We start from the raw sequence: 13,768 nt of genomic DNA on the forward strand, positions 1-13,768 counted from the left end.
TATCACAAAACCTACTTTGCTTCTATCCATGAGAAAAACCTGGGTCAGCATCTCAAAGTATATCTCAATCTGGTTGAGAAACCCTCTGCATTGGACCCCAAATCACTGGGGAAGCGGAGTGGGACCAGACATACCTCTGATATTTTCCAATGGATTTTGGCCAAAACTTGTCTTGTATACAAATGGTTGCACAAAGTTGTCGGAAAATTTGATCGTTCAGAACACAGTGACGTACAACACGTACAACGGGACTATAAAGAGGGCAGTAGCCAATAGCTTTTGTCTCGTAAATTATTCTGAGCATGTGTGGCACTTTGTCTGTTGGAATTTAAACGATCGTATTCTGTTGACGGAAAAATTTAGTTCTGCTCTCAAACTTTGTGTGTCGGAAATTCCGACAGAAAAAGTCAGATGGAGCCCACACACGATCGGATTTTCCGACAACAAGAACCAATCGCACATTTTCCGTCGGAAAGTCCGACCGTGTGTACAGGGCATTATAGACGTAATGCTCGAAGCGGGTGCCTCCACAGAGACTGGAGCAGCAGCAGGGATGGCCTGCAACACAGGTTGTACCAGAGCAGCCACAGTGGGAGATTTCAGGTGAGCCGTGCGACTCAGGAGTGTTTTTAACGCCATGGCAAACTGATCCATGCGATGATCCTGCTCATCCAATCTGGAAAAAATATTACCAACAAGTGTATTGACTGCATCTTCTGATGTCATGGCCTTCGCCTACTGTCAGAAACCAAGAATCAGACTGAGACAGAAGTTAACTGTAATCACACTTGTTCAATAATAATAAAAAAAGGTAAACAGAGTAAATGTAGTCAAAACATAGCCAGAGTTGAGGAACCGGAACTGATAGTCAGACAAGCCAAAACGTCTGGGAGCCAGAGAACAGCGTAGTAGGACATCAAGCAGGATCTGGAGCCAGAAGGAATGTCAGCCAAGCAAATCTTTAACAGGAACACAGGCAATCGTCTCTAGAGATGTGACCAAGGCAAAGGCAGAGATCATCTGGACTGGACAGCTTAAGTAGGATAGGACTGATGAGCAGGATATCATCAACAGGTGAGTCACTAAGGAGAGATAGGAGCAAGCCGTTAGCCGACAGCTGAGAGGCCCTCTCAGAGAAGGAAGGGCTGAGCCCAGCCCTGACAGGAAGGAGGGGGGCTGAACTTCCAGGGGACCTCGTCACAGCCAGACTTCCCCAAAGTGGGGACAGGTACCTGTCAAAAACAGATACCTGTTCCCCCCTCCTCCCCCCCGAAAGGTGCCAAATGTAGCCCACGAAGGGGGGAGCAGATAAGTGGAGCTTCCACTTTTGGGTGGAACTCTGCTTTAAGTCTATTGGGGCTAAAACACGCAATCACACCCTAGAAGCTCCTGTACTTTTTCTGAGCACATGAAAATAACATTGAAATGTGGTGTTCAGTGTTGTGACTAGGGTTGCCACCTGTCCAGGATTCACCTGGATAGCCCAGGTATGGAATCAGGTGTCTGGGTTTTAGTTTGTCTGAAACTCAGTAACTTTATTCTGATCGGGCTATGGCTCTTCAAGTACCCAATATAGGCACACCCATATCTGTTGCCATCCAGGGCTGTGGGCAGCAGGTTTGACATCACTGGGAGGGCGGGGTGTTTATATTAGCAAGAACATTTTGGCCACAGCCAAAGGTGTCTTTTATAATTTTACCTATAGTGTATACTATATGCTTCTAAAAGCATGCTTCAGATCAATCAGGCAATAGAGCACCCTTCAGGCAATAGAGCACCCTGGACAACCCTTATGCCTCGTACACACGATTTGACTTTCCGACAACAAAACTGTGGAATTTTGTCCGAAGGGCCCTTGCTAAAACTTATCTTGCATACACACTGTCACACCAATGTTAGCCAACAATTACGAATGTAGTGATATACTAGACATACTACGAGCTGATAAAAAGAAAGTTCACTAGTCAAGCGCTAACCTTTTGGGCTCCTTCTGCTAATCTCGTGTGAGTAGAAGTTTGGTGAGTCAGGATTCATGCTTTTCAGCCTCGTGCTTGTCAGTTTGTTTCTGTTTTTCAGGTTGAGCTTGTCAGTTCGTTTCTGTTTTTCAGTAAGTTCTTTTTGGGTTTTCTTCTGATTTTCAGTGCGTGCTTGTCAGATCCTTTCTGACTTTCAGGTCGTTCTTGTCAGGTTCTTTTTGATTGTTCTGAGTTTGTTCTGAACAACCGTTTGTATACTAGCCATGTGGCGTTCTCGTTAGAGAGATCATGCTACTATTGTTGGGCTTGGAGTTATTGCTTTGACCCAAGTCTGGTCCAGGAACAGAGAGAGGAGGAGTTCTTGGACCAAGAATTGGTTGCTTAATAGTGACCAATTTACTCATATGCTATGGGAGCTCCAGGAGAATAATCCAATAATTCAATTACCGGCTGTCTAGTGGCAGAAGAGTGGTGGAGGATGCCTTTGGCATAATGGCAAGCTGGTTCCAATAAGGGACATTAACCTGGCTGAATATAAACTGAACCACGTTGTGTTGTGCTGCTGCATTCTACATAACTTTATAAGGAAGAATGCAGCTAACTATCTGGCCTCAGTTTAGACTGAGGCCAACTTTTCTTCTGAAACTGCAGTGATGACGGCTCTTGAAAGTAGCCATGCTGGCTTACCTGCCAAAGCGCCCGCGAAGTGAGGCAAAAATATGTTCATTATTTTGTGGGTAGAGGGGCAATTGCTTTTCAGCAAAATGTGGCGGATGTACAATAAAAGTTTAAAAAAAAAAACTAAACTCATATTTCATTTGAATTACTGTTTGTGTTTCTTATCTGTCTCCTAGGTTCTCAAATGGCCTTTAATTTTGGCCATTTTCTTCAATAGTGCACATGTAACTTATTGGATACATGAGGTTGTGACAATCTCTTCTTCAGCTAACTAATATGTTGTGCTGTGGGTCTGCTACACACACGCAATGTTATTGTTGTTAATGTATGTAATGCAATAATGATAAAAATATTCATCCTTTTTAACTCCTTGAATTGATTGCTTGAAGTCCCTAAACTGGTCTGATTTTGGCACATTTTACAGCACATTGTCCCTATAACTACACCAACTTAACAAATACACTGGTATTGAGCATTGAAATAAGAAGCCACACATTGCTGAGTATATAACATTTTACTCCAATCACATTCACATGTGTGTTATAAACGGTTTTTGAACAAACCAACATCTTGGTGTAACATTTATGTTTGACATTAATTTGCAATTTTTGGGGCTAAACAGGCATTTTTAAAAACATAACATACACATTCCCAACTCAGGAACTTACAAAGTTCGACTTTGCTAAAGTGAAGGCCATATGAAACATAAGTATGTCAAAACTGTGTTGATCTTGCCTTCATCAGATGGGGTGATCTCACCTCTCTAAAAGCCAAATTTTCAAGATGCACACAAATTGGGACTCCACATTTGGATTTCCCTCATGATCCCATGCCTAAAATGTGTGTCTTTTCCCTACATCTATTTTGCTAAAGCCCCAAAACACATAGTGTGTCAACATGTGCTATCTCCCATCAGGGGATATCAATGTACATGTTTTGTGGATGCAACACCTTCCTCCAAAGTAAAATAGGCAAGAGGAAGATCCCCCATGATGGTATCTAGCACACGTTGACACACCGGGGCTTCTTTCAGAACGGACAATCCACTTTGCCCTACAAGTGCACTTTCAAGTGCACTTTTAGGGCAAAGTGGATTTGCCTTTTTGAAATAAGCCCCAGTGTGTCAACATGTGCTATCTCCCATCATGGGGGATCAATGGACGTGTTTAGGGGGTGCAACCCCTTCCTCTCACCTACTTTAGTTTGGAGGAAGGGCTTGCACCCACAAAAGGCATACATGATGGGAGATAGCACATGTTGACACACTGTGTGCATCTTCAAAATTTGGCTTTGCTATTCATTTAAAACTGTAAAAACACGTACAACATAACAACTATAAAATTTTATTTTTGTTTAGATTTTCCCTAAAATATCAATGTTTCTCAGTCTTTTTTGAACATCATGGATGTTTTGTTTCATTTGTTCCAAATGACGATTACAAACCATAATCTTCCAGATCAGGATTTGTGAATTTGCACTGCTGAAGTGAGTTTCTACTTCCACAACATCCACATCACCTAAAATAAAAAAAACATACCATGTATTAAAAAGATGCAGGCATCCATTTATTACCTGAAGCTGTGGTCTCAGACACTGACCTGTGGTCGACACCATTTCTACCACTTCACCCAGCACTTTCTAAACATCAGCATCAACATCTTCAGGGTGTGTGGTGAGCTGCCTTTCTTCATTAGGTGTGGGGTTACTGTTGTCCTCAGATGCCCCTCTTATTTTCTCCACTAAAAATATAAAAAAAGTATACTTAGCAAACAGACATGTTAGGCTAGAAATAATAATATGAAACATTGCTTGGAAGTGTCTTCCAATTGTCTGTCTGTTTTGGCAGAGTTCCAAGCTGAATGCATGATTTTTTTCCCTTTCAAGAGCTGGAATACTTACCTGTTTTGGGCAAGTTTCACACATGGAGAGACCCCTAGTATCCACAGGAGCACCTGCGTGGAACACCATAACAAGAGTGTTATGGTGTCCCACACTAGTGCTCCTGCATCCAGTTGCGTAAACAGCAGCTGAGTGTCCTCTCCTGACACTGAATAAAGTTGTCATTTCATTATAGTTTCAAACACACCTAGACAACAATGTAATAAAATTATTTTAATCAAAATAGGACTCAACAAATGTAGTTAACCCGCATCTCCCAAAAAACGACGTATTAGTGGTCTAATGAACGATGTTTAATATCCCACAAACGATACCTGTGTCCACGAACATAAAACTTGGCATTTTAAACTGTACAACAGTAAAGAAAAGCACACGGACCAGCACGCAAGTAATAATAATAATTTTCTTTCCACTTTCCTGATCTTTCTATACTGATCTTGCTCCCTCAATTTCAGGTCTGGCTAGCATTTCCTCAATTGATCCTTGCATTGCCGTACCCCAAAAGTCCTGTGCAGACTTCTCACCCACCCTTCTTAGCCATGATCTTGGCCTTTCTGACATTTGGGTTTCTGTATGGCCCATGATTCCCATCATAGTCTGTCCTCTTTAAGATGTCCACCATCTCTTTAAAGGACATATTTGAGGCCTTATAGCTCCTCCTGGATTGGGAACTGTCTTGCTCCATCCTTTCGTTGTTGCTGCTATCAGCACACACCTGCTGTCTCGCTGCCATTTGCTCTCCCACTGGCCAGAAAGAGAAGAGGTGGGGAATACACTAGAAAGAAGGACAGGGGCAGTGTTTCACGCATGCGCAGTGTATATAAAGACATAACACGCGGTCGATGTAACGTATGTAGTAATGATCTATGAGTGGGGAATGGAAGATTGTTTTCGCGCAAAGGAACGTTGAAACAAAGGTACAATTTTAAACTGGGGCATCAGTGGTTAGTGGCCTATACTGCTTATAGATCAAGGCCTATATTGGGACAAGATTATGAGAGTTTAGCCTGACATTAGGGTCTGTTGTGTTTTGTCTTGCAGATAAAATGGTGGATACATTTACTGCCCCTGACTTCCTCCCTGACTTTATCCAGCAATACTGGGAGCTGCCATGTCTATGTCGAGGTAAATGCAAGGATTACTCCAATAAAATCAAGAGGAAGGCAGCGATGGAGAAACTGTTGGAATTGGTGAAGCCTGTGTATCCCACTGCAGACATTAATTATTTGAAGGCCAAAATTGGTAGCCTGCGGAGCAAATATGAATGAATGAATGAATGAATGAAATACTTGTATAGCGCACAATGCGAACTGAATCGCCTCTAGGCATATAATAGGGAGCGCAAAAAGGTCCAGGATTCCCAGAGATCCGGAGCATCAGCAGATGACATATATGTCCCCAGGCTGTGGTACTACAACACCCTGTGTTTTTTTGTCAGACCAGACCAAACCCAGGCCATCGCCCTCAACACTTCCTTCCACATCAGCTGAGGCCCCTGAGGTCCACCCTGAGCCTTCAACACAGGAAGAAGATGTGGAGGAGCCCAGCTTGACCCAGGTATAGCATTGTTGAACATATTTGTGGTCAAAAATTGAATGATGTTAACTAGATGTTATTGATCTCAAATTTCTGTTTTTAACAAAGTGGTTTAGGCATCAATAGACAGTAGTGGCCAAAAATGATTGGGACAAGAATTAAAAATGCTGGGGTCAGAATGATAGTCTTTTCTATTTGTTATCCTTCAATTTGCAACAGTCACAAGCTCAAAATTGTGTGTAATTGATGAACAAAAACCTAAAGCTATGTAACATTTTCATACACAGGAAAGTCTCAGCCTCAGCCAAAGCCAAGAGGAGGCTTTGCCAAGCAGCCTGACTGAATGACAGGTTCATCCCCTCTGCCCTCTAGCAAAAAGGGCCAGGAAAAACAAAAACCTGGATGATGCCATGGCTTCATTTCTCCGCCATGCAACAACTGCCATTAGCTCAGCCCCTAATTACCAAGAGACTTTTGGCTGCATGACAGCAAATAAATTAAAAGAAATGGAGGAGGACCAGTGCATTATGTGTGAGAAAATCATCCTTAAGGCCCTGAACAAGGGGAAGAAGGGCCTAATCATCCCTAAAACACACCTCTGCGAATTTGATCATCCTCCTCCACCACCTCCACCAACAACATAGCCACCCCACCCACCAAAGCAGCATAGCGGACTGTGGCCAATGCAACATCAACACCCCCAACAAAGCCCCTGGCTGGGTATTATCCCCAATATCATTTATAATTTTATTTTTGTTTAATTTGAGTTTATTTTTTTTATTTTTTTGGGTGCAGAGAATGCATTTTTGATTTAATTTCTTTCATTTGTGTGGAAGGAACTGTTGAGAGCGATGGCCTGGGCTTGGTGTGGTCTGGAAAAAAACGCAGACTTTTGGAAGACCACAGCCTTGGGACATATATGTCATCTGCTGCTACTCCCGATCTCTCAGAGTCCAGGATCGTATTGTGCTCCCTATTAAATGGACTCCTCACAGTCAAATAATTGATGTCTGCCCTGGGGTACAAACTCTTCACCAATTCCAAGTGCTTCTCCATTGTTGCCTTCCTCTTGATTTTGATATGACCTTGTGCTCCCTGTTGAATTAAAATTTTTGATTTTGCACAATACTTGGCTATGTGTTTTACTTAAAAAAGGACAGTTTGTTTGTGAGTAGGCAGGTACATATCATAAATACAACAAATTAACAAGGGACACCAAAATAGTTGTATCTCTGAGGTTAAAAAATACAAGATAATAATGTTGTTGTGGTAACTTGACATAAAATTATATATATTTATATTCTGGAGATCACTAGAATTTTTTTTTAAAAAACAATATTCTGGAGATCACTAGAAAAAAAAATATTATTATAGAGATCACTATAAAAAAACAAAAAGAAAAGAAAAATGATTCTGGAGATCACTAGGAAAAAAAAACTATTATTCTGGAGATCACTAGAAAAAAAAATATTATTCTGGAGATCACTAGAAAAAAAAATATAATAATAAATACATTTGTCAGAACTCTATGAATATCACCAGCAAAGCAGCTTCATTATTATACCATTATAAAGTAGAAGAGAACAATTGTCTAATGCATACACACGGTCGGATTTTCCACCAACAGCCTGACAGCCAACATTTCCCATCAGAAAATTGGATTGTGTGTACGGGGCTTTACAGTGTGTGGTCCCTCACAAAAGGAATCCCCTGGAGACATCTGGGACACCTGTCTGAGTCCATAGAACTCTTGCCTGTCACGATTGGGTGAGCAGACCATTGGTCCTTTGTGTAATTTCTGCTCAAACATGCCTGTTCTGACCTGTAGCGAACTTCTACCTACTGCCTTACTATATTGATCCCACTCTGGGCTAGTTTTCCCCAACTGCTTATATCTGTAACTGGTTACGTGGACTATTTACTCTAAGGTTGCGTACACACGGTCAGACTATCCGGCAGACTTGGTCCAGTGGACCAGAGTCCGCTGGACAATCCGCTCGTGCGTGGTCTCCGGTGGATTTTTTCCCCCAAAAGTCCGGCGGACTTACAAAGTCGTTTTGACTCAAAAATTGTCTGTCGGGCTGCGAGTCCGGCAGACAATCCGGCTGTCTGTGTGCTAGTCCTCCGGACTTTTGAAATGAACGGACTTTCCTGCACATGGAGAAAAGTCTGTTCATTTTGAACGCGGCTCCAGGTAGTCGGGACTAGCGAAGGAAGTCAATGTCGCTGCCTTCATCGGCGAGATTGACACGTCCCTGGCCCCGTCACCTGGTATGGACTTAAAGGGGAAGCCCTACACTGAAAAAACGTTGTGGGGGTCCCCCCAAGGTTCATATAAGACCCTTATCTGAGCGCGCTACCCGGCCGGTCAAGAAAGGGGGTGGGGACGAGCGAGCTGCTCCCACCTTCTGAGCCGTACCAGGCCGCGTGCCCTCAACATGGGGGGGTGAGCATCCTCTGGGACTGTGACATCATAAAGGGGTGTGGACATCACCCGGTGACCCGGCCCATTGTCCCTATATAAGTCGCCGCACAACACGTCCCTGTCATTTCGGCCAGAGACAGTATCGAGTCAACATCTCAAGGAAGAAGAGGAAGAAGAGAAGAAGAAAAGAGAAGGTGGCGGCGACGATGACGGCGACAGAAGAACGGGCCACCGCTAATAAAAAGCTGGAAGAAGGAGCAGAGGCCCGGCAAGAAGAACCGAAGAGGGCGACAAGACCCCCAAAGACAGAAGAAGAGGCGGCGGTGACAGAAGACTGGGCCACTGCTAGTAAAAGAGCTATAGGAAGAAAGCGGGAAGAACCGAAGAGGGGGACAACACCCCCGAAGAGGGGGACAAGACCACCGAAGTCAGAAGAAGACCCCCGGACGGTGACGAAGAAGAAAGCCGGGCTCCTCCACTAGTAAAAGAGCTAGCAAAAGAGCAGAAGATAGCGGAGGAGTCCAGCGAGAAGACCCCCCAAGATGGAAGAAGACCCCCAGAGCTGTGCAATAAATTATTTTAAAACCTTGTGTTGTGTTTTATTTACATTTTTTTCACCAGGTGAATGGGTAGGGGTACATTGTACCCCATACTCATTCACATAGGGTGGGGAGCCGGTATCTGGGGGCCCCCTTATTAAAGGGGGCTCCCGGATTCCGATAAGCCCCCCCGCCCGCAGACCCCAACAACCAACGGCCAGGGTTGTCGGGAAGAGGCCCTTGTCCTCATCAACATGGGGACAAGGTGCTTTGGGGTGGGGGGGCGCAGGGCCCCCTTCCCCAAAGCACCCCCCTCATGTTGAGGGCACGTGGCCAGGTACGGCTCAGGAGGGGGACTCTCGCTTGTCCCCACCCCCTTTCCTGACCGGCCGGGTTGTGTGCTCAGATAAGGGTCTTATATGGACCTTGGGGGGGAACCCCCACACCGTTTTTTCAGCGTAGGGCTTCCCCTTTAAGTCCATACCAGGTGACGGGGTCAGCGACGTGTCAATCGACCTAGTCTGCCGGAAAAGTCCGGTTGTGTGTGGGCAGGTCCGCTCGTTCGGACAGTCCGCTAGACTAAGTCCACCTGATAGTCTGATCGTGTGTGGCATAAGGGACAGTGGGGGTTATTTACGAAAGGCAAATCCATTTTGCACTACAAGTGCAAAGTGAAATTGCACTGAAAGTGCACTTGGAAGTGCAGTCGCTGTAAATCTGAGGGGTAGATCTAAAATGAGGGGAAGCTCTGCTGGTTTTATTATCCAAATATGTGCAAGCTAAAATGCTGTTTTTTATTTTCCTTGCATGTCCCCTTCGGATCTACAACGACTTTACTTCCAAGTGCACTTTGCACTTGTAGTGCAAAGTGGATTTGCCTTTCGTAAATAACCCCCAACATGTTGCTTCTTATACAGGTTATACAATCGGTTCACTATTAAGCTATCAGTCTACTTGCGACATGCAACCCTTTGGGATCAATTTCAAGTGTGTTGATAACTAAACCATATACCCCGTTTATCTTCTAGCTGGGGGCTTATTGAATAATCAATACGGTATTGGCACATTGATCTATGGGGATTGCCACCGGGATCTGTGAGTTAATCCATTTTCACTTTTTGCACTTTATTAGCAATGTGTTGGTATATGGTGTGTGCATGCCTTATTCATGATGCAGCTGCTCTTATATTTAAACAACGTTGTCTTTTTTTTCCATTTAGTATAGGTGTTGTTGGTGGGTACACAGTATTTGCAATTTTGTATTACATACTTCCAAACATTTTGAGATTGGAATTAGGGCCACCTACTAACAAACATATGTATACATATGACACGCCCCTCCTGCCAAACCCCTTAAAGGAGAATTAACAAAAAAAGGGTAATCAAATCCACACTTTTTTTTTTAAACCACTACTATTCCTTTATATATGCTTTTATTTATTTACAAATGAAGCAATTTAGAATTTGGATCAAAGGTTTAGCACTAGGAAACACTTTTTGAAAGATAAAAAGTGCATTGTATATACATCTATATAGATCAGACCAAAATGAGGGACAAATGAGAGGAAAGAGGGACATTGCTCCAAATCAGGGATAGTTGGGAGCTATGGATTATATTACCTTTATTATGCAATAAAATGAATTCCCTTTCTTAAGCAGCTTGGTCCTTTCATGACTCTTTTCAGGGGGTTCTCGCTTCCCCCTGTACTTTATTATTGAATTGCCCCGATAGTGCCCATACACCCTTAGTAGGACCGTACAAAGAGTACACACAGTTCATACCAGTCCCATTTACACCATACAGGCTAGGGCGGAGAACAGAGAAGCACACTGGCAGTACAGGGTAAGCTCTGTATACAGAACACAATCATTCACGCCGTTCTGTTACACAACAACTACAACTTTTCTTTTCCGCCTACAAAACATCACGTGATAGCACGGGGACCTTTAACCCGCCGTCCAATCACGGCTTTCCCCCCATAACAGCGCATCTCAGATTGTTATTGACCGAGTGTGTGAGGAGCGGTGATAGGCTACCGAGTTGGGAGGGCGGGGTTGAGCTGTGGGAAGTGCATGGCCGCTTTATTAGGTTGCGCTCAGTACTTCCGGTACACACAGTAGTGGCTGACAGGGAAGAGAAGTGCACAATGCTTGGCTTTGTACAGTGCAGGGGAATCCAGCAGTGATCGTATAGTGAGTGGCGGTATGTAATTGTGAGTTTATGGAGTGCAGCCCCTGTCTAGTACTGTTACCTGTTCTGCAACGTATATACACTTCTATTTATGAATTATATTTGTTTATAAATACACCTTGCTTGGAGATGATTGGAGCTTGCTAGTGAATGTTTGGGTACTAGTAGTATGTATATACGTGTGCTTGTCTTTAACATATATACTGTACTAAATCAGACATATATACTAGTCTGTCACTAGCATCAACAAAGCAGTCTTTATTTCTGAGTCCTCCCTGTAACTTATTTTTATTTTTTACCTGTTGATCCTGCCACTTGGGGCTGGGTTAGACCTCTGAAGTGTGATATATGGTTGATCGCTTTTCAGAAGGGATTTGATAGGTGGCGAGGAAGCATTATGTCTACAGCCCCATTAACTTGAAGGGACACACACACACACACACACACACACACACACACACACACACACACACACACACACACACACGTAACCTTATATGGCTGCTGCAAGACAGAAGTGCTAAGCACTGAGCTTTGTTTCCTTTGCATCCTTTCTCTGCTATTACAAATGTATGTCTTTTTTGTCCACTGTACTTTATGCTACTGACCTCTGACCTCTGCCTCACATGCTGCTACTGACCTCTGCCTCACATACTACTGAACTCTGCCTCACATGCTACTACTGAACTCTGCCTTACATACTACTGAACTCTGCCTTACATACTACTGAACTCTGTCTCGCATACTACTACTGACCTCTGAACTCTGCCTCACATGCTGCTACTGACCTCTGAACTTTGCCTCACATGCTGCTACTGACCTCTGCTTTACATGCTACTACTGACCTCTGAACTCTGCCTTACATGCTGCTACTGAACTCTGCCTTACATGCTACTAAACTCTGCCTTACATACTACTACTGACCTCTGAGCTCTGCCTTACATGCTGCTACTCACCTCTGAACTCTGCCTCACATGCTACTGAACTCTGCCTTACATGCTACTGACCTCTAAACTCTGCCTTACATACTACTTCTGAACTCTGCCTTACATGCTGCTACTCACCTCTGAACTCTGCCTTACATGCTACTGACCTCTGAACTCTGCCTTACATGCTACTACTGACCTCTGAACTCTGCCTCACATGCTACTACTGACCTCTGAACTCTGCCTTACATGCTACTACTGAACTCTGCCTTACATGCTACTGAACTCTTCCTTACTTATATAGAGGTGTATGTCTGTTGTGTTGTTTTGTTTTGTTTTTGTTAGATGTTTTCTGTAAAATATATATCTAATATAGTGTTTCATTGATCTAATCTTTTTCTATTTATATGACTACAACTATATGAAATACTTGTACATTTACCACTAATGTTTTCAAATCTCTGTATGTAATAAGCAATAATACAAAAATAAAATTAAAAATGACTTGATTTAAAAAAAGAACTCTACCTTACCTTCTCCTGACCTCTGAATCCTTTATTAGGGATGCACTGATTACCCCCCCCCCCCTTTTTTTTTCTCTCTTTTCCTACTCACCGATATCAGTTACTGATACCTACCACAACTCTTTTTTTTTTTTTTTTCCCAATTAATTGAAGTGTATTTTTTCCCAGTGTGACAAACCATCAATTTTGTTCTCTGCTAAAAAATGAATACAGAAAATTCTACAAAATGCATTGTGAGACTGTCCTTTTGAAAACCTTTTCTATATTAAATTATAAGAGAATTATCAAAAATAAGATGTGCTTCCTGTTTGCTAATATTTAATGTCTCTGTTGCAGGGCGAGACAACTTTCCGTTATGGCTGGTCGTAGGAAAAGGGCACCTCCAGCAAAGCTGGATGATGAAGCAAAGAAGCAGTTATGCTGGAACATGCATGAAGACAGAAGGAATGACCCAACTCTAGAAGTGGATGAAAGTGATCTTGATGCTAGTACATCATTCTCATTTGTAAAAGACAAACCTGAAAGTCTGTTTCCCATATTGGGACCTGAAAATGTTAGTTCAGAACTATGCACAGAGTGTAAAAAAGAGCCTGATGTCATCTTAACACAAGTGTTCACTGACCTTACTATTTTGAACTCCCTTCATCAAGTAGATGTTTGGAAAGTCTTGCTAGGTATTTTCAGTATTTATTTTAAGTCCACACTGCACTCTCAAACAATTTTTCAAGGCCACAGTTTTACGTTGACTAGAAATGCTCCACAGTCAGCTCAGCTACTACTTTGCGCCTATAAAAGCGGAACAGACGAGGATGATGAGGGGACTATAAATTCATGCAGGAAGAATAACACAGAAGAGCTGATGGTTGAAACTTCAGTTGGCGATCAGTTGCTTGAAGATTTAATATGGTTGCAAAAAAAGAAGCTAATTGCACTTTGTCAAAGACAAATAGAACATGATGAAATGAAGGTAAATTATTTGATTTAGTGTCAAAGTCTTACACTTTTTTTTTTTTTTTTTTAAATAACAAACATGTTATACTTGCCTGCTCTGTGCAGGGGTTCCTCACTGACGCT

At 42.9% G+C, this 13,768-nt stretch overlaps 1 protein-coding gene and 1 long non-coding RNA gene across 4 annotated transcripts in view; one reads left to right on the plus strand and one right to left on the minus strand.

Annotated features, from left to right (window-relative positions):
- Window positions 1-3,149: 3,149 nt before the first annotated feature.
- On the minus strand, window positions 3,150-10,956 carry LOC143990094 (uncharacterized). Its single transcript, XR_013277149.1, has 3 exons — window positions 10,674-10,956; window positions 4,253-4,393; window positions 3,150-4,171 (listed from the first exon to the last, which is right to left on the minus strand). It is a non-coding gene; the product is annotated as an uncharacterized LOC143990094 (long non-coding RNA).
- Window positions 10,957-11,130: 174 nt separating this feature from the next.
- The window catches only part of SHPRH (SNF2 histone linker PHD RING helicase), a 158,463-nt gene continuing 155,825 nt past the window's right edge, over window positions 11,131-13,768 (plus strand). For 2 of the 3 annotated variants that reach the window (XR_013276661.1, XM_077486351.1), the window contains exons 1-2: window positions 11,131-11,256; window positions 13,031-13,661. Coding sequence is in view for 2 of the 3 variants with exons in the window: in XM_077486351.1 (XP_077342477.1) it covers window positions 13,050-13,661 (612 nt within the window). In the remaining variant the exon portion in view is untranslated. Of the gene's footprint in view, window positions 11,267-13,030; window positions 13,662-13,768 lie in introns of all 3 variants that reach the window. The other variant, XM_077486352.1, reaches the window with a different exon arrangement.

Source organism: Lithobates pipiens, unplaced genomic scaffold (genome assembly GCF_037356315.1).
Source record: "Lithobates pipiens isolate NorthernLeopardFrog02 unplaced genomic scaffold, aLitPip1_a1.2 Scaffold_18, whole genome shotgun sequence".
Classification (NCBI taxonomy): domain Eukaryota; kingdom Metazoa; phylum Chordata; class Amphibia; order Anura; family Ranidae; genus Lithobates; species Lithobates pipiens.